Raw genomic sequence first — 20,141 nt, forward strand, 5'->3', positions numbered from 1 at the left:
TTGTGAGTATAACATTATGCCAATTATACACACGAACGTGAGTATTAAATAAAGCTAGTAAAGAAAGCACCATATATAAGACATAATACACGTACGCATTAATGACGGTCTACACATACATATGATGAAACATACACACGAACATGCATATGTAACACTGTGTTGTGAGCATTACATTACTTCTTCGTTGTAGTTAATTAGGTTTTTAAGTTTCGTATGGTTTAATTAATTTGATGCAGGTACACACGCAGAAAAAATGAATGAGTAAATAGCAGAAAAAAGGGTATTCTATAACACACGTTTTATGTACGTGTACAATTGTGTATGTGTGTATGTGCGTTTGTGTGTGTGATAGAGAGAGAGAGAAGGAAGGAGAGAGAAAGAGAGAGAGAGAGAGAGAGGGCGAATAGAGTGAGAAAATAGGAAGACAGAGTTAATAAGTCGCGACATGTGTAAGATAATTGATTGATCGAAAACGGAAAAGGAAAACAAAGAATACCACGAAAGAACGGATAAAATTATTATAATTTTTTTAAGTTAGAGGTTTGATTTTTGTTACGTGTGTCGGTTGCACCAAAACTTAGGTCTTTTATATCAGTGTACTGATTGATCGTTGGAACTAATAATCCAAATAATTATTTATTGATTGCATTGATTTAATTAAACATTTAATGAGATCGTTGATTCTCGATGATCGAATTTTTCAATCTGACAATTAATTGTGGAGAGATAACTGATTATTAATATATAATATTTCACGAGACATTTAATGATTATATATTTTAGTCATTAGCGGCAGATAAATGTATTATCGTCTTCGGCATAGTTTATTTAAATTTCTTTTAATATATTTTATTATATATTATATATTATATAAATATTATTGAGATATACGTCGACTTTAAACTGTATAACTTTTTTACGTTTAATCCTATGTTTTAATCAATTTTACGCATAATCAGTGTTTTCTTTTTATATATATAGTCATTTGAGAGATTTTGTGGTTTGTATAATTTATATACGGTGTGTATTGGGCTTTTAATTTGCGACATAAATTTATTTAAATCTTTTATTTATATATAAAAAATACGTACAATCGCGAAACTAAAGGGGCATTCTTCGACATTTTCGCTATTACGATTTCGTTTTGTTCTTATCGATTGCCATAGAAGTACGTTAATATATCGGTGAAGCCGAGGAAGGGAGGATAAAATTAATGGACAGTGTGCCAATATATACGCGACGTTAATTATTACGATCGGTCAACACGGCCGGCGAGTAATTTGCGGAAAGATCGAAGAGGGATCTTAGAGGGTAAAACGATCGGCGCCCAGATGCTCAATCGATCCGTTCAATTTCGTAAAATGCCTCCGCTGTAACCGCTTATATATTCCATGTTTATCCTTTTCTGTTTCTCTTTCTTTCATCGTCTGAGAGAAAAAGCACACGAAGCCTCCGTACCTAAGTGTAACCAAGCGTACCTAGTGTTAACGTGTACTAATATATTATAATGGCTATTCATATTACGACTATCGTCTGCACCAGTTTATCATTGCTCTTATTATTATTATTAATTATTATTATTATTAATTATTATTATTATTATTTTTATTGTTATTACTATTATATCGAAAAATAAAAAAAACGATTACAATCAGGAAAATAAAATGCAGAGTTGCAGTGGATATTTAATTTCCTTCACCAGTTAAAAGAACAAAATTACGCATACTATCAACGGCGATAAGACGAATCATCTTTCATGGTGTCTCTGGATATTTTAGAGATAAACATGATAGATTTAATTGTGTGCTTAAGTATAGACGAGATTTTTCTTGCGATCCAAACAACGTATATTCGGGTTAATCAAACGACAATGAATTAGAAAAGAAAACGGAATAATTATTTATATTTTACATATGTATATTTTATATTTGTTTATTTGTATGAAAAGGCTTAGTTAGTATATTGATTCCAAGAGGTTTGATAAACTTCCGATTAACCGATGAAACAACGATTTGCAAAAGTTTGTATTTTCTGATCACAAATAAAAAATTGAACGATTTCAGGATAGAATTTAAATAGGGAAAAAATTACTCAGGCGCGTCGTCTCTGCTAGAGATACAAAATAAACATCAGGTAAGATTTACACTCTTAATTTTATAGACATTATCTTCTCTTAAAATAATGATTGATTATATGCTAAATTAATTTTTTAAGTCCGGGATACGTGACACATTATTTTCTTTCACAAATATTCGAAATTACATTTATATTGAAACACAAAGCATTATATAAATTATTAAAATTAAAAAAAAGTGATTTTTGCTATGAGAAGGGTTAGTTTTATTTTATTGAATTGAAGGCTGATGCTAATTTGTAAATTTTTGAATACGAAAGTTTATTAAATAAAATGATATAATATAAAATTTTATGAAACAAATTTTGACCAAAATTATATTTATGGAATTTTAAGTAATCTCCAAGATTATTGTGGAGATTATGTCCTTATCAAATTACGTTTTGTATTATTTTCACGTTATAAAAAAGTTTTTTCTGTAATATTTTTAGTTATTTTGTCAAATGTTAAATAATATTTATTTCTGTCAACATCTGATTTAGAGTTGATGATTACTTAAAAAAAAAAAAACATAATTTTGACACAGACCGAAAATAGAAGGATTAAATCTTCACATGAAGAAGATATCTCAAAGAAAATGTGAGTCTACCGTGGTATCGTTGAAAATAAAGCGACTCGTCTGATAAAAAAAAAATTTGTGACTTCGACGATGCGATAGTCTTGGTCCAAAATAAGTCGATTTTGCGTAATCAATTTTGTTTGAGAGCAGCGTAATGAAATCCAAATGCACGTCGGATCAAAATTTCTTGAGGCATTAACTTTTATTTTTGGCCAAAGAATGAGAAAGGAGTCTATTCGTGATTGTTGTCAAATTTATATCCCCAAATACATATTGATAGATACAATAAGAGATTAGAGGTAATCAATACAAGATTTGAAATCTATATCTTAGGAACGATTTATATATATACATTTAGACGGGAACATATGAAACATATATATTTGCACGTGTAATATATCCGAATTTTTGCGGTAACCGAATTTTTGCGAATTCAAATAGGGTGTACTTAATCTCCATATTTTCTTAGGGAACAGTGCGACGAATGCTTGTAACATTTAATTTCTTCGGCACGACAGCTAATTCTCCGTCTTAAGTTTTAACTAAGATTTATTCAGAAGCGGAAGTTGGGAGAAAGCTTCTGTCCGCCTGAAAGATTAATTACATTATTTAGTAACGCGACACTTTATACAGTAACGCGTTATCACAGGTTAGCATTAAAGTTATATAATCTTTCCTGTCTGTGACATTTTCATACGCATTACATAGGCATGTTAATGAATGAAGCGCGGAACGTTGCATACGCAGCATATCGCGTGCTAACGCGCGTCCGTGTTACATTATCCTCCAGGTGGAATTGTAGAAACGAAAATATGAAAGTGCGACGAACATAGCGGAATTCCGCGGCGGGATGGGGCGGTCTGCGGTTCGACATATACCTAATAGGCGCATATATCGTACGCACATATACCGACACATGTACAAATATAAGCATTGCATGGTCTTAAGTGTCTCTGTATTAAATGTCTTGTGTAATACTTAGAGCGTTAAGAATAAGCGATATAATTGAGCAGCAGTAATCTCCTACCTCGATAACGTATTGAAGGATGGTACGAGATGCTGGGAAGGTGTTGCGCACGAGACAATGCGTTATCGCGCTCGAAATAACGTAATGACAAGGCGGTGTGTATTAAAAGGCGCTGGATGATGGGACAACGCGATGATTTATCGATGGTAACAGTTACAATTATATACTCGTAGTTAATAAAAGATATTAACTATGTATGGAGCTATCAAAAAATTGGCTGTCATCGAATCACTGATGATTTTATTATCGATAAATCGTTGCGTAATCCCTTTTAATATAGCCTTTTGGTATGAAGCAAGTCGAGAGGAAAGGGTAAAAGCACGTGGGGATGAATCGTGTTCTTCGTAGCATGTATGTGATTAACTTGTGCCACTCGTACCGTAAAGGGAAACCTTTATCGAGATACCGATGTCGCAATGACGTTTATGAAGATTCCACAATTAGATTAGAAACGCCGAATGAGCAGAATTAAAAAGAAAAGTAAGAAAGGGAAAGAAGAGATATCGTCAGGGTGGGAAATCGAGTATCTCCCGAATTAAGAAGGTTCTTAATGTATTCCGATACACATGTAACGAAAATTATTGGCAGTCTTTAGCGTAATCCCCACTACAAATTACCGTATATCAGCGAGAATCTATTAATTACTTATCGCCCGGCAAAATACTCAGCATTAGCTTGTTATCTTTTGCTTAGTCATAATCCTGTGCTCGGTGAATTTGATTTAATCAGAATTTGATTACGCGCCTTCACGGCCTTGTAATGTTTACGGAATGCTTATCGTTTATCTAATAATCGTCAAATCGAACCGATTGTCATTCAGTTTCGTACAAAAAGCGGAGAAAACGTGAAATTTTTAAAAATTAATACTAAAAAAAAATTGGCGCGGATGAGAGGGAGGGAGGGAGGGAGGGACAAAATCCGTCGATTTGCCAGAAACGAGCTGTTCCGTCACTAATGCCGAGTGCAAAGTCTCTGGTTTTATAAACGACAATATCCACAATTAATACACGTACACACGCACACACGTACACACGATAGCTGTCAAGAAGCCGAAAAAAAAGGGTCGTGCGAAATTTTTACGCGATAGTGTAACGGGCACAACGATGTTGCGCAACGTGGCTGTTTATCTTCTTCTGGAAATCGAAAGTAGCGAAAGTGATGTTGCAAGAAACAAGAGCGTCGGATGCTGCACACGATCTTCCCTCCTAATCGGCGATAGCGTCGCTCGCCGTTCGCCGTTCGCTCTTCGCTATTCCCTATTCTTTACTTCGGTCGAAGTCACACCGAACGGAACGCGTATCTTCGCGCTGATTCGCGTTGTGTGCACTACGAAATTGAGTTACATTTTGTTTGCGTTTTTTATAGTTGCATTCGGTTTGAAGTCGCGCAAGCTGGAGGAAACCGCGTGATTCTTTTTATAGTAACGTACGTGATATTAAAGTAAGAGTCATCGAGTTGCCAACTGAATTTGAAACGCAATGAGCAACGCTTAGAATAATTAAATAATTTCTTTCTTTTCTCTTTTTGAAACAGGGAAAGAGAAGTAGGTCATAAAGGATTATTTAAAATAATAAATGCTAAATAACTATTTCGTTTTATTTCACTTTAAATGCAATTTTAAATAACGTTATTTTAAATACGACGGACCGTTGATAATTTTATTTATTAAACGTAACATACACGTCGTCACCTTGATCCAGAACGTAATGAAATTTAATTATAATGCAGAGGCCGAGAATAATTTTATTTATATATGTATATATGTGGCATCAGCGACTGTTTGGCAGTCATGTCGATCTTATCTTGTTAATATTTTAAAATTATACGTGAGTTAAATTTGTATCGATGTAGGGAAGATTTAAATTCAAAACATAGGGAACCGATGTGTTCGTGAATGGTTTTCGCTAGGTCGTACAATGTAAGAACGGTGCTGGTTCGACGGGATAATACGGCAGATTGTCCCTTTAAAGCGAATTTAATCTGGGATTGCGATGTGATTAGCGACACGCGAACGCTTTTGCATTTTTGATTACGCGAGGGAATGTATCTCCGAGGCATTTCTCAGACCCCTTGGAAGATTATTCGTATTAGGGAACAATTTTTGGTGGAGGGACGTCGGATCGTTTTTTCACGGCGATTTTGTGATTAATCGTTATCTCTTTCTCTCTCGCGTGCAGCAAATTACGAAACATGCATTTCGCAAAGAAACAATGATGTTCTCGCGCGAGCTTATTACGCGCATAAGAGAGGAGAATTCGGACGTAACGTTAAATCTAACTTTTAAGTCTACGCTCTCGCGCATAGGATAAAGCTAGTGAGAAGAAACAAGGATACTTAATCGTTGACTGGTATAGCGAAAAAAAAAGTCACGCGGATCCGGTATGGTGCATTGCCATATTTTTCCCGTATCTAAAAGAACGCGAGCAAAAAAAAAGATTAGACATGTATTTTTTAAAAATCTCCTTGACCAGGAAAATAAGAAAGCGATGAAAAAAAAGAGGTAGAGACGGTCCCGTTAGAGGGATGAATTTTATAATCAAATTGCAGATTGACGACACACACAACTCCACCATAGCTTGATCGCTCTACAGGGAAACATAATTAATCCAGACGCGTTTTTGATAGTTGAGATTTATTTATCTCGGTATTGCGTTGCAACTGTATTTTTTTACGATACATTACACCCTCCTCATTATACCTCCGATGCCCGTTGTAGCTTACATATTAGGACTGTGTGACGAAAATACATAAATCGAAGAATTATTATCATCGGATGTGATTATTATGAATTATTGGCTAAACAGGTACATTTCTAAAAAAAAGACTTTTTCTCCCGCTGGCTGACGCGTGGCCTATACAGCAACACAAAAAGACACAAGACTTACGAAACAATTTCATAAAGAGTACACGCAAAGTAAATATAAGTAAAGTGCTACGCATATATCTTTCTTAGCAAGCGATTTGTGGGTGCAAAAAGGAGGTGGGTGGCGAGGAGAGGGGTTTAATGGTGATTGAAAATATTTCACACCCCGACCCTCTTTTCAGCGATACCCCGCGCGCGCACGTCGGCACATTCAGAGATGTACACCGAGAAATAAACGAGAGCTTTCAGACGATGAAGCGCGGCCGCGCCGAGGAGGAGTCGGCTACGTGCGATGAAAGTGGCTCGCTTGAGAAACCGGGCGATTCGTTATCCGCTTGAAAATAAATGAGTCGATTTTTACGACGGAATCGGTCGCTGTGTTTTTTTTTCGGTGAAACGGCCATGCGGGTTATGGATTAAAGGGAGGAAGAAAATAAAAAGGGGTGAAAAGAGGAATGCGCGGCGGGCAACGCGGAGGGATAGAAACACCGCGCGGCACGTGCCAATAATAAGAAACGACACACAAAGAGAAAAATATACGCGTACGTGAGAATCTTAGGGTATATACGAATAAGTGTTCCTTCGACTCAGCGTGTCCAATCCGAGAAAAGTAGAAAAAGAGAGAAAATGTAAAAAAAAAAAAAGAATAAAGTATCGTCGCGAAGGACGAAGTAATTAAGGATTAATTTAATCGTAATACGTTTTCACGTACAAAACGGATACGTGAAATCGCACGAAAGAAAAGAAAAAAGTTCGGTGATAGTCGTGTGCTTATCGTATTAAGCGACCGATATTTAATCCGTTAAATAACGCGCAAACACTATTATCGTTAAGCAGCTATTTATTGGATAACGTTAAGTGTAAGTTAAATCGAGATAACGGTATTCTAAATAAGCGATTATCGACGCGTCGACGACGTTGACTTACGGGGAGACGAGAAGAGCGCCCGTCGCAAATTATCGCCAAGGAGGGAAGCGAAAGTGAAAAGCCAGATGGGTCGGTCATTTTCTTGCGAGCCTCTCCGCGATTATAAATTCGATGCGTACCGGTGGACAAGTCCGACCGCTAACAGGTCGCTCGCTACAGGCTGTTCTGGAATTCGCCGTTCAGGATCGAGGAAGATGCGATTTCTCGCGAGCGTACGACGACGGTAATCGTAATTCCCGATTACGAAAGCCTCTGCGTTTGGCAGGGGCAGAGATCTGGATCTAACGAAACACTCAAGTGTCAGTCTCGCGACCGTAAAGAGAAATAACTACGTGCAAATGTATTTTACGTATTCCCTTTTAACACCTCGTCTCACTTTTCCTTCGGTGGTGGCCTTGAGAGGTTTCCGTGCATTCTTCTGCGCGTTCGTTACCATTTACTCATCGTGAACAACGTAATGTACATTTCGGAGTAATCGGAGCGAAACTATGTGGTTCTCATTTGAAATAAGCGTTAGGATGTTTCGAACGGGCCGCGTAATTTATTCTATGGGAATAGTTTCGTCGATTCACATCGATTCTCTTGACGTACGATCTATACGCGAGTCGAAGTTAAAATGATTTCGTCAATTCTTCGCTCAGCTCAGAGAGAAAGGCAGAGAATGCTGTAATGCTAATATGATCCTTCGGAAAATGAATAATGTAAGATTCACTGGCTTTACGAAAGCCACGTTTGGCTAAAGAGATCGATCTGTTCATAATTAATTAATTATCTCATTTATATATACAATATATATATAAGAAAGTAAGTACCTGTAAGAAGTAAGAAGTAAAATCAGTCATAGAGTTCATTTTATTACACTTATATCATATACGTCAAGTAATGAAATAAAAAGTAAGCTGATATATTTACCAAATATTACATTAGAGAGTAATCGACGTTAAAGTATCTCTATGTGAATGCACAAACATCATCGAACGATAAGAGGGAGATTATGAGCAGATCGAGAGTTTTCATTCTTCCAGAATTGCGTTAGGCCCCCTTATTTGAACACAGCCAGGTGCAATCGTTACCTCGACGCATTTACAAAAAAAGAAAAGAACTGATAAGCCAAGCAACTATCAAAAAACAAAAAAATTAAAATAAAAGAAAAGTTTAATTAGTAATTAATGGGATTAGAGAAGCGTTATCGTCTTTCAGTCACCGACCGTCGCTGGTCGATCGTAACGATATGGTCGCGACAATTAGATTAATGCGACGATTGTAAACAGGGTGTTTAAAAAAAAAAAAAAAGAAAAAAACAAATTTTCAAGTTCGATCGGCGGTAACGGAGGGCAATTCGCGGCGCGACAGGGCGGATCGTGACGCGGATTTGCTCCGCGACGAGAAAACTCGCGTGACAAATGTCATTTTCCACTTTCGACTTTGCATTCGTCGCATTTCGCGAGGAAGCGCAGCCGAGTGCACCGTGCACATTCGTACGTGAGCATTATTTTAAAGTGGTACGACTCACTTCGTTTCGGACGACGAGACCGAAAGCCGAAGAGAAGCGGCGAAAGCTTCGTAGGTAAGGAGCTTCCAAATCAAAGTATTCTTATTAAAAGAGGCCTAAGTGGATTATTTCTTCTCGTACTCTTGAATTTCCGTTGCTTCCTCGGGGCACTGATCAGTTACGATCATTCCAAAACGAGGGCTGTGTCGCTGTCAAAATAACGCTTTCATTTTTTTTTTTTTTTTTTTTTTAGAGAAAATTTATCTCTTGTCACGCCCTACGTATACGAAGATGCGCGATTTGCAATCGTTCTTTTGACATTTCAAGTACCACTCAGCCGTGTGTCTTATATCCGCCGAGTTTTCCCCATGACATATCAATGAAAGTTCTCGATTGACGGCTGTAACGCTCGACGAGCAAGCGGCGGTCGTGTGAATGGTATCAAAAAAAGAAAGAAAAAAAAAGAAAAAACGAAAAAGATCGCGAGTTACTGTGGCGGCGACGAATTTCTAGTATCGGGTAAAAGTAGAGGTGAAACGAATGACGATCTTCTCGTATCGTCTTCGATCTTCTCGTGTGTTCCGTTCGCTTGATGCCGAGGATAAAGTGAAGAAGTGTAACGCCTACTCTTTCCAAGTGTTTCTTCGGGTTCAGCAAGCCGGAACTCGCAACGAAAGTTACGTCTTCGTCCTGAAAGTCTCGCTGCCCGCGATTCTTGTTCCGTTTAACGATCTTTTCTTCTTTTTTTCCATTGTTCGCAAACAGACATACATCACGATGGAATTATGCCCACGTAAAATCCTACTCTGTGCGCATCGTAACCGCTAGAGCCGTAGTGTACGAGCTATAGACTTAATCCTTTGCACTTGGACGTCGGTGTTAGGTGAATAATATTTTGTATTGCTGTTGTAATCTAGTTACTACACTCGAGAAACTCGACGTGTATGCCACAGATGCATACCGACGTGTAAAGTCGGCGAGTGCTCTCGTATGATTCGTTAGAACGTTGCCGGAAGATAGCGCCGATCCCGAATTCCAGAACTGGATACACTTAATCGGCACAAATATTTTAAATACGTTAATCTTGCTTTTTATTTTTTTTTTATTTTTTAAAGTAAGAAGTTTGTGTGAGTGTCGATGTATTTTATATCTCGGAATGTCTTATCTACTCTTTGACATGTATCTTTCGAAAGACGTGCAGCGATATCTTTTTATTTCGTTTTCATGAAAAACGTTTTTTTTTTAAGTAGCATATTACCCAATTTTGGAATCGAGAGTGATATCCGACAAAGAATTCGAGAATCTCGCATCTTCTCGATCCTTTGTTCGTGCGTGTCTCTTTCCCAAAGTTGTTCTGATACTGTGGGAAAGCGCGGAGAACTCCAAAGAGAAAGAAATTGATATGAGAAAAAAAATCTGCGAAAAAGTGAGAGAGAGAGAGAGAGAAAGAGCACTCGAAGGATTTGAATATCCGTTCGTAAGAGTAGTACATTCTCGAATATAGTTAATAAAACGTCGGGGCGAAGAGTATTTTTTCTAGGAATGTTAGTGGACCAGGCAGCAGGAACATTAATATCGTAAAACCGCGGCGAATTTCATAATTTATAAATTGCAGGAAAATCCAAAAAAAAGAAAAGAAGGCAAAACCGGGGATGTAAGTAACGGAGGAAAATTACGTGTACGGAAAAAAAAACGTCGGCCATCGGCTAAGGGGAGAGCAGTGAGGGACTTGTAAGGCAGTCAAATGATACTTGAATGATAGTATAAGTGCAGTTTGCATAGGCAGTAAAAACTTTTTTTAGACGTCCTGAAGAGAGGGAGAGGAAGCGGGTGAAATCGAGAGAAAGAGCAAGAGCGAGAGAGAGTGAGAGAAAGAATGTGAGAGAGAAAGCGAGAGGAAGAGAAAGAAAGGTATGAGAGTGCATGTATTGAAGATACTAAAAATATGAGCAGTGTAGAGAGAATATAAGAGTGAGAGAGAGAGAGAGAGAGAGAGAGAGAGAGAGAGAGAGAGAGAATGGAGAGAAGTTGAGAAAGAGAGGCATTAACAGAGGTAGAAAAACAATATGAAAACGATAATATTATAAGCAACAAGAAGTGCTTTTATGAAATACAATATTATTTATACCATCCTGATGACGTATATACATATATATGTATACGCATATATATGTATATATAAATATCTATATCTATATATATATATTATATCTATATATGGTAAGCGGTAATGTAAGAGAGAGGAATGTGTATTATGTAACAACAAGGTATAGATAAGTATATTAATATATTACAAATACATATATAAGTATACATATAAATATACACATATATATTAAAAATTATGACCTATTATGACTATGATAATATTATTATTATTGTAATAATTCGTAGTATTATATTGTGACTAGTACAGCATTAAGTAATAAAGGTTGTCCTGTATGTGAACATGGGTATTATCAAAGGTACATGTATTGACTTGGAAACGTAGATAACTCTCCGTACCATATTTCCTCGTCAGTTCCGCTTTTCCATTATTATTATACTTCTTTATCTATTTTGTTATACATTTATATTTCTTTATATCTACTACTGGCGATAAAAGATCCATTAAAACAAGCTCTATAAAGGTAAGTGTGATATCGAAAATTCATATCAATGTGTAATTAATAAAGTACGTTAAAAATTAGTTTTCTCTTCGTTGGCTAATTAGCCAGTAATATTATTGGATAAATTAACTTTGTAATTAAATACGAATTGCATCACATTACATCTTGTTACTTGCTATAAACGCAGATGTCATAACGAATTGTTATCTTAAATAAATATTTGTGCATAACTTCTGATATCTGTGCTACTGATATCTGAGAATCTTCATGGTAAGCTATACACTGTATAAGCTGAACAGTTACGAATAAATAAAAATGTTGGAATAATTGGTATTTAAATAATTAACGATGTACTGTATATTTGGACTAAATTAAATTATTGAAAATTATTTTTTATTTTATATTTTTTTTTTTAGTTTCATCGATGAGACAAAATTGAGATAATACTTCCGATACAAGCCCACTTGCTTCGTCGTATAAACACGTGATGTTTACTTTTTTTTATAAATTTTTAATTTTATTGTATCTTGTTCTGTCAACTAATCTCGGAGATAAGGTTGTTAGCAGCAGAAAACGGAGAGATTTCAAAAGAAAGATAGAGACGCTTTATCGAATCTCTCAGTGTCGTAAGCAATAAATCGAGTTTTTACTCCATTTGATTGCACAATTATGCGTAAAGCAGCGTAACATAATGTTACGTATATTTTCATAACGTTTCAAGTAAAACGTCACGTGCAGAGGGGCGTGCTCAGCGTCGATTCGCTCTTCTATGATGACCGATGTCGCGCGAACACGATAATTGACGAGTCGTATATAACAGCGAAGGCGCCTATAGAATCGTGATCAGTGAAGTGATATACAACGATGGAGAATGGATCGTTCGCTGTCATCCGGTCTCCCGAAGGTATGTACGTGAAATCTCAACTGGATTTTCCCCTAGTATTAAATAAAAAGTTCTTTTGCAGTACTACCATCGGGAAACGTAATAAAATTATTTTACCAATTAATATAATTCTTTTGTGTACTTTAATCTCGTGTACTTTAATTTCGAACAAATTTCCATTATCGTGATGATCATTGTATATCATTTTCTTTTTAAAATTTTATTATTTATTTCTGATTAAAACATGATGCAAGGTTTGCTCCGAGATAAAAAATTTTATTTCATAATTTCATTTTTTATTATTTAATTTCTCATTTAATAATAATAAATTATTATCTTAATTACATTTTATAACGGTGGTGAAATGATATAATGATAATAAGATAAAAAGTGACCAGTAATTGCTGATGGTAGAAATTTACTATAAAATCACGCCATTTATTTGGTGCATAATAATTAAAAGCCGCTATAAAATTTAGAAATTACGCTGGTTTTGTAAGCTAATGCGATTTATTAACTCATAAAATACATATAAAATACATTTCTGAAAGGATTAATAAATTTTATAGCTCTCGCAGCATCACGAATACATAATTATCGCATTAAATGAATAAAATTTAACCTTTTCACTACAGTGCTGGCACAGCTGAAACCATTGACGACAAGTGAAAAATCTCTATTCAAACGACGTTTGCAGAAATTTTTATAGCTCAGCGACATTTGAATATATCAGGCGATTACTGTTACTATGCTACGTCGACAAGAGCATTGAACTTGATTAAACGATAAAACAAAAGTTCAGATTCAAACGTACTTATAGAGATTTAGGAAAATTTCGAAATGTAGGAAAAATTGTCATATAATCTTGTATCATAATCCATCTCTTGTCAAGTCCTAACAACACACGATATCGTAAAAATATTTTAAAATATCCAACTCAAGAATAATCTACGTGCTATTAGAAGAAATATCAAAGATTATCTCTTTGATATAAACACAAGTAGAATTCTTATTAATATTTCTATTTGTTTCATTTCATCGTATTATAAAATTAATGTTATGATAAACATAAAAAATTTTTTCGTACACGAAAGGTTGAAGATTATCAATGCTAGATATGATAAGTTTTCCAGACATTTTTCAATAACAGATAAGTTTTCCAAAAATTTTCAATAATCTCTTTCAATGATTTAATTCTAATGTAACAATTTCTTTGTAAGTAACATGTCACAGCTTCTTTTTGGATTATTCTTTGTTCATTTATTATAACTTAAATTGTATTATTACATCATGTTATATATGTATTCATGCATATATTAGCATCAAAATTAACCATGTGCGTAGAATGTGTAATTTATAGCTTGGCTCGTGACCTTTAGAACCTGGTATTGTCAGGTTTAAAATTATTCACATCTGTAGCGGAAAATCTAAATTTGCACCTGCTTCCTGCAAGCATTGCTTCAAGTATTCTTGAATAATCACCCTTTCCGTTAATCAGCTTTTGACAAATTTATAGTCTATGCTTTTACGATAATTTTTCAACAACTTGTAATAAAGCTTTGTAATCTTTTATAGTAAATATTTTTTTTACAATCGAGAGCTTAATCAGACTATCAACTAAATATTGTTTAAAATTAATTGAAAAATTATAATATTAAAATACAGTTACAATAATATAACGGAAATGTAATTAATAAAGTGACAAATGCATTCGAAAGCAAATATTGATAAAATTTTTTCAAAATTTCTAGGCTCAATTTCGTTCTCTCTAATAAGCATGTCATTGTGTCAACGCTTATTATTAAAGTTTACCTCATTACTTTACAAGCATATGTTGTAAATGAGGTCAATTCAATTCATACATTGCGACCATGAAGTAATATCTTCAAAGATTAATCATGTATCACTGAATAAACACATTATACGAGTGTTAGTCTAGTATAATTTGTTTCAGTGTTTTATCTGCTTTTTTACTAAACATATGTAGTAACAGCTTTGGACGTAGGAAGATTACAATTGTATTACCGGCAAATTTCCAATTCGAATATTTTTCGCAAATTTTTTGCAGGTATTATTATTATTTTGACATATTTAACTTCCAGACGCGGCAAAACAGTTTCAAGTCTATCTGAGAAAATACGAAAACGATGACAAGTTGGTGATTCTGGAAGCCGTAGACAGGCCAGGGACAAAACCCGGTGACAATTATGCTTCGGTGTTGATTAGAACGAAACTCGTCGGTAGATGCGGAGACGGAAGTCGTTAGTCTCATTACTCTTATTAATTTTGCGTTACTAAGTACAAAAAACAAACGAAAATTGTCGATAGAACTGGGGTAATGTTTGAAACAAAACCAAATAATTTCAAGTTACATAACTTCATAATTGCGTCTCGGCAGAAATAGAGGAAGACAACACAATGTTATTTTACTACTTATTTGTTCAGAATAACGTAATATTTGAAGACAGCATATATTGTATTTTAAAGAAAACATTATTTTACAAACGACATTTAACGATTTATATTGCATATTTGTTGTTACAATTAAAAAAATATTGTAGATAAAAATGAATTTTATTAATTGTTTTTTCATTTTATTATTCCAAGTTGTCTCGTGAATTATTATACCTTTATTGATAGTTTTGCGAAATTTTATCTTGATATATCGTTTTAGTTAAAACTATTGATTTTTTGTACTTATTTGAAATGCAAAAAATATTTATAAATACGGCATGTACGTATGAATACGTTTCTTGAACCTCTTTCCGTATTTATGCACAGCATACGCCAAGACTTTTATGACGAAGATGATCGAGTTAAACAGCAAACTCACCAACTTGATAAACCTTGCCGATTTATTCCGCATAGAAGCACTTGCCTATACAAAAGTTTTGCCCGAGCTTGGACCTTTTGGTCCTCGATGTGTACATGCCGACCCGAATACTATAATAATGGAAGATTTGGCGGAGAAAGGATATGTCAACTGTGAAAGGCGCAACCTCTTAGACTTAGATCATACCGTTTTTGCTTTAAAGGTACGTTTTCTAGCCAATAATTCGATTCTGAAACATGCATTGTGTATACATGCTTATCTTATCTAGTGATATAGTATAGATATAGAAAACACAATAAATAAGAAATAAGAAAGAAATAGCTATATAACATCAAATTAGAAATGCATCAAATGCAGACACAAAATAATTTACTTTCGAAAAGAATTTTAATCATTTTTTTTAACAACAATATTATTAAATAATATTTATTGCTATGGAGCAATTTATTGCTTTTCATTTATGTACAATTGATGTTTTCTCCGTGGCGTAATTACAATTACAGCCTACGCAATGCTTAGGTAATTTATCATCAGGAGACAATGAGAAATCTTTCCTCAGGAGGAGAAGCGTAATAAAATAAAGATATTGCTTCAGGGAACTGTTTGGATACTAAATTTTAAAGAGTATATGAAGTTTTATTGCAATATGGAACAAGTAAAAGTGCTTAGACATATTCTATTATACATACTGATACAGTAGTTGCAGTAGTAGTACTAGCAGTAATAAAAGCGACATGTGATAGTTGACTTACGTCATTATTTATCTTGACATTAATAGCCGATAATTACTGACCACTAGTATTATCTGTAGATTCAGATAGAAAAAAATTTTAAGAACTGATCAATGCCAGAATAATGTGATTAACAATATATTTATGAAATTTGTTGGACTTTTGTATATCAATGAAGACTTTTAATATTGAAAGCTGCCCGTTCTTCGTATCTACGCAAGATTACACATTTATCTCGAATTCTTTGATTAATATGAAATTTAACTTTTTTGACGAAAATATTATCAAATGGCATTTGCTTCTTACATCTTGTAATCTTAATTTTTATTGCGTGTCGGGGATACAAGACAAATTTCAAAATTCGAGAATTGATAGCAAATTATATAATATTATCTGTATGTTTATTATTCATTTATGAAATTGCAGTCAAAAGATATTTTTCACATTTTGTTAAATTTTAATCGACTTTTTTTTTATTTTTTTTTTATTAAAGAATTTATCAATGAGAATTTTAAAACAATACGAATTTTTAGTCTCTGAATATCGCTTAAATATTTCACCTAAATTAATAGTATGTATATTTTTTATATTTTCTGCAGAGACTCGCCCAATTACACGCGTCGGCTCTAGGAATAAAGATTAATAATAAATGCCAATTTGAGAAGTTGGACGTGCAAATAGAAGAAGTAATCTACAAGGACAATTCTGAAACGTCGGCAATGAGATCGTGTACCGAAGTATGTGTGAAATCGGTGGCACAGTATTTAGATGCAATGGAGCTACGAACGCAGGAGTGGCAGGATGTTAGAGATCACATTGCCAGCTGGTTCGATAAAACTTACGACGCGATGCGTCGGCTATTTGTCGAGCCGAAGAAAAAGTACGACACGATCTGCCACGGTGACCCGTGGATCAATAATTTGCTCTTCCTGCATGACAAAGACGGCAGAATAATCGATTTGAAGATGGTAGATTATCAGATACTCAGATGTACCTCGGTGTCCACGGACATCCTTTATCTCATATATAGCAGCGTGCAATCATCGTTGATCGAGAGGAGTTTCGAGAGCCTCATCAAGATCTATCACAACGAGTTACTCAATCAGCTCCGTCTATCGCACGTAAGTGAGAAGATTCTGGCAGAGCTCGGGATGGAGTGGCTGAACGAAGAATTGCAAACTTACGCGTTTTACGGAGTGATCTGCGGATGTTTTTTGATGAATCCAGTCATGGCTGAAGATGAGGACGTTCAACAATTTCAAGCGATTGAGTTTGGCCCACTGAATCCGGTTTACCTTGCCGACTTGAATTCGAAAATGACCCAGAAGAAACTCAATCGCATCAAATGCATTATATTCCATTATTACAGGAGGCTTCATCTGGGTATTATTAATGACGATATCGAACCAATTACGAGTTAATATTAAGATTAGATTGCTTAGAATAATCATAATAATGATAGAGGACAAACGTTATAACGCAAGCAATAAGCGAACGAAAAAAATGTTTTATCTATTAAGTATAATTTAATCTACTATAACGTAAGGTACATTTCGACTATACCTACAATTAATTTTTTTCAGCGTTAAGGTAAAGTAGAATTTGATTTAATATAAATTTGAAGTATTACGCGTTATAACATTGTGAATATTGAACAACAGGATCAAAGATAGTTTGACTGAACAACATATAAATTATCTGAATAACATGAAAATATGACAAGTTGATAAAACGTTTCTCATTAAACTATGAACTCGAAAGTATAAATAATATAATGCTGACAAGATTGATAAGAGGCTAATATAAGTTAATTCATTTTTATTAATAAATCAAATTATACATTACATCACTTTAAAGGAGAAGGCTAACTATAGCCGAAACATGTGCATACGTTACTTTATAGATTAAATTTTATAGATCCTTTTTCTTTTCTATCAGGCCGAATTCTTTCCTTTCTATTGCTAACCACGATAATGTTTATTGCCTAATTGCTTAATGAACAACAGTAAAGTGTGGTATTTACTGAAATATAAAAGAAAGTAATCGTAATTTAATTCTATGTTACTTACACATGCATCGATGTGTGTGAAAAGAGAAGGAACTTATAGATATATATTTAATACCTAAAAATACAGCGACTTTCATGTTATTAACCGTGGAATATCTATTTTTATAATGTACATATGTAATATCTTTGCTTTAAATTTTATTATCGATTTCCGTATGTAAAAATGTTATACATGTACATGTTAAAAAATTTGACATTATTGTTTAAATAGTCTTAAATTTGAGCCATTTTATCGAAATACCTCAACCAAATGTATTTCTAATACATATAAAATAATTTAAATTATTGTCTAAATGTAAGTATTAGAAATGTTCCTGTAATTATTGCTTGCGAGACATGCTGTGCGTTTTGACAAGTGTGAGAAAATATATTACGCACGAATAAAAATTATTTGAGAAATAATGCAGAGGATAGAGGTAAGCGGTATAATTTACATTGACTCGCTAGTTGCATAAACCATTCCTTAACAAAGCCGTTGAGTAACGATGTTCTAAACGGTGATTTGTGTAAACGTCGTCTTTCTCACAACATAATTTCGTCGTCGAACTCCATGCCGAAATCTATTCGCGACGCCCTCCCCGTCTATTTCGTTGCTCGCTGCGGCATTATTCCATTATTTCAAAGCGATATTCTGCCGCGATTGTTGTTAGCGACGAGACCGCACGTTTATTGTTACGGACGTTTCAAAGTGAAGTAATTCTTGATGTTTATTAGCCTCATTATTTTATATTACGCGAGAGCGTAGCGTAAGTTAATAATATCCATTCCAGTAATCCCGCTTGAAAGGTCACAGAAATGGAATCGCGGTCAGGCGGTATCATCTTTATCAAAATTGTATTTATTTTCACGCGTATTACGCACGCCAGTATAAAGTATTCTACCAACTACATAATAATGACGTCAGCGTGTTGGTCACGCGCATCCTGCATGATTTAATACATCCATAAAAGTTTAATGGCTGCTTCTAGAATCAATTGAAAAGGTAGGAGGCGGGAGGAGTGCACATAGGGGCAGCGTAAAAATATATACTTCCAATCGAATTTCGTGGATAACGCTGCGTGCTAGGTATGTAATCGAGAGGTGAAAGATCAACGGAGAAAGCGGCGATAATATCGAAGGTTAAATCACTCGACACACCGTGCGTCTACGATTTCGCAGTGAAATATAATCGGAGGAGCGACGCGAAGTTATGTCGTTTTGACATTAGAACGGATGCGTACGATAAGTTAGGGTGTCAGTTTCGCAGCTTGTGCAGCTTGGGCCAATGTCCCAGGGCGTGGGAGCGCGTGTCGCTTAATTGCCACACTCCTTCTCCTTTTGTCCCGCCGCGGTGTATTGCATTGTTCCGCGCACAGGCACGCGGAAACACGCGTGTAACACACGGAGAGGAATATTAAAATGCCGGAAGGACGCGTTCTCTCGCGCCTCTCGGCGTTACGTGGGTCTCCCCCCCTTTGCTTTAACCTATTGTTCGACGACGACGACGACGACGAACGTCGTCGGTGTTCTGGGCCGCCGTGGTAGAAAGACATCGATAAGGATCCACGATCTCGCCGGCGGATTAAGGCTCCCCGACGACGTAACGTTACGTCGTCCCACACCGAGAAATAGGAACATTTTTAGAAAGTATACGAACATCGACGTTGGACGATTACTATCTTTGTTCTTAATTCTCGCTTGCAAGTTTACCTCTCGCCTACGATCCGTTATATATCCATTATTGCGCGATAATAATTTTATATATATATATGACTCGTATCGCGCGGCTGCATTCAGCAAATTATACATCGTGGAATATTGCCAATCGAGGGAGAATTTCATGATTTATGTGTTTCTATTTTATCCTCGGTTTGTAAAAGCATCGTCTATCTGCCTCGTACACTGGTCGAGACAGAACGCAATATTCACAAGAGATTTACAAAATGTTGTAATTATTTGAATATTTTATAAATATTATTTTTTCATCTCCGCTTACAAAGATTGAAAACAGATTACAAAAATTTATCATAAAT

At 35.1% G+C, this 20,141-nt stretch overlaps 1 protein-coding gene across 2 annotated transcripts; it reads left to right on the forward strand.

Annotated features, from left to right (window-relative positions):
• The first annotated feature begins 12,063 nt into the window (after positions 1-12,063).
• LOC105196335 lies at positions 12,064-18,540 on the forward strand. 2 transcript variants are annotated; one of them, XM_011162236.3, is made up of 4 exons: positions 12,064-12,522; positions 14,600-14,758; positions 15,279-15,532; positions 16,661-18,540. In XM_011162236.3, the coding sequence occupies exons 1-4, from the start codon at positions 12,486-12,488 to the stop codon at positions 17,480-17,482; spliced, it is 1,272 nt and encodes a 423-aa protein (XP_011160538.2). In that variant the 5' UTR covers positions 12,064-12,485; the 3' UTR covers positions 17,483-18,540. The 2 variants fall into 2 exon arrangements, with proteins under 2 accessions (XP_011160538.2, XP_011160537.2); XM_011162235.3 differs by having other exon boundaries at positions 12,069-12,518.
• Positions 18,541-20,141: the final 1,601 nt, after the last annotated feature.

This window comes from Solenopsis invicta, chromosome 4, assembly GCF_016802725.1.
Source record: "Solenopsis invicta isolate M01_SB chromosome 4, UNIL_Sinv_3.0, whole genome shotgun sequence".
In the NCBI taxonomy this organism is placed as follows: Eukaryota; Metazoa; Arthropoda; class Insecta; order Hymenoptera; family Formicidae; genus Solenopsis; species Solenopsis invicta.